Here is an 860-nt window from a genome sequence, read left to right as displayed (position 1 = left end):
TCTCCGCGAGGTGGGGAAGATGGGTAGGGAAATGACAGTCCCCTGGACGCAGCAGCCTGCGGCAGATGGCCGCCCGGGTCGCCTCCTTTCTCCCGGTCCACCAAGCCCCGGAGAGCGTTTGGGGGATGCAGGCTGCGGGGAGGGGCGGGGGGGTGCTCGGCCGGGACCCCCGCGCTGCAAAAGAGGAGGAGGAGGAGGGAGGAGGAGGAGGCGGGCGCCGCAGGCAGAGGAGCGCAGAGGGCCGGGAGGCGTAAGATGGAGAAGCGGGTGGTGAACGAGGCGGGGAGCGGGACCGGAGCCCGCCGGAGCGGCAGCGATCGCGTCGCGGTAGCGCGTTTCCCCGCCACGGGAGTGAGGAGGGCTCAGGCGCGCTCGGGAAGGAAGGTGGGGAAAAGCGGCACAAAAGATGCTCTCGGGCAGCAATAAAGCAGAGCCACGGGCAGACAGAGTCACGGCGCTGCCCGGCAGCCGGGTCCCCTGGTGCAAGCCCAGGGAGGGGTGCGCTGCCGCCCCCGGTTTGGGGTGCCGGGGCGAGGGGAGGGGAGGAGGGGCCAGCCGGATTTGAAAACACCCAGGCTGCCGGGCTTGGATCGCATCTGCTCCCGCCGCGTGCGAGCGGATTAAATTACCGCAAATTCAAACTGAATGAGCCCTTTCCCCCTCCCTCCGCCGGTCCCTCCCTCCCCCGGTTCCCTCCTCCCCGCTCGGCGCGGCAGCCTCACGCCTGCAGCCGCTGCCGGCGCGGGGCAGAGAGAGCAGCGGCGGGCGGGAGGAGGAGGAGGAAGAGGAGGCGCCGGATCCAATGAGGGGCGGCAGCCCGGGGCACCGCGCCGCCGGCTCGCCCCAGCCCCGGCCCCCCG

The 860-nt window shown here is 71.9% G+C and overlaps 1 protein-coding gene across 1 annotated transcript in view; it reads left to right on the top strand.

Moving 5' to 3' along the window:
* The first annotated feature begins 255 nt into the window (after window positions 1-255).
* Window positions 256-860, top strand: part of HUNK (hormonally up-regulated Neu-associated kinase) — a 57,177-nt gene continuing 56,572 nt past the window's right edge. Inside the window, exon 1 of the mRNA XM_010585330.1 lies at window positions 256-327. Within this exon, the coding sequence (XP_010583632.1) occupies window positions 256-327 (72 nt within the window). The remainder of the gene's footprint in view (window positions 328-860) is intronic.

The sequence above is a fragment of the Haliaeetus leucocephalus genome, unplaced genomic scaffold (assembly GCF_000737465.1).
Source record: "Haliaeetus leucocephalus isolate CR32 unplaced genomic scaffold, Haliaeetus_leucocephalus-4.0 Scaffold93, whole genome shotgun sequence".
NCBI lineage: Eukaryota > Metazoa > Chordata > Aves > Accipitriformes > Accipitridae > Haliaeetus > Haliaeetus leucocephalus.
The sequence above is the reverse complement of the archived record's forward strand: the minus strand, read 5'-3'. Positions and strand labels throughout refer to the sequence as shown.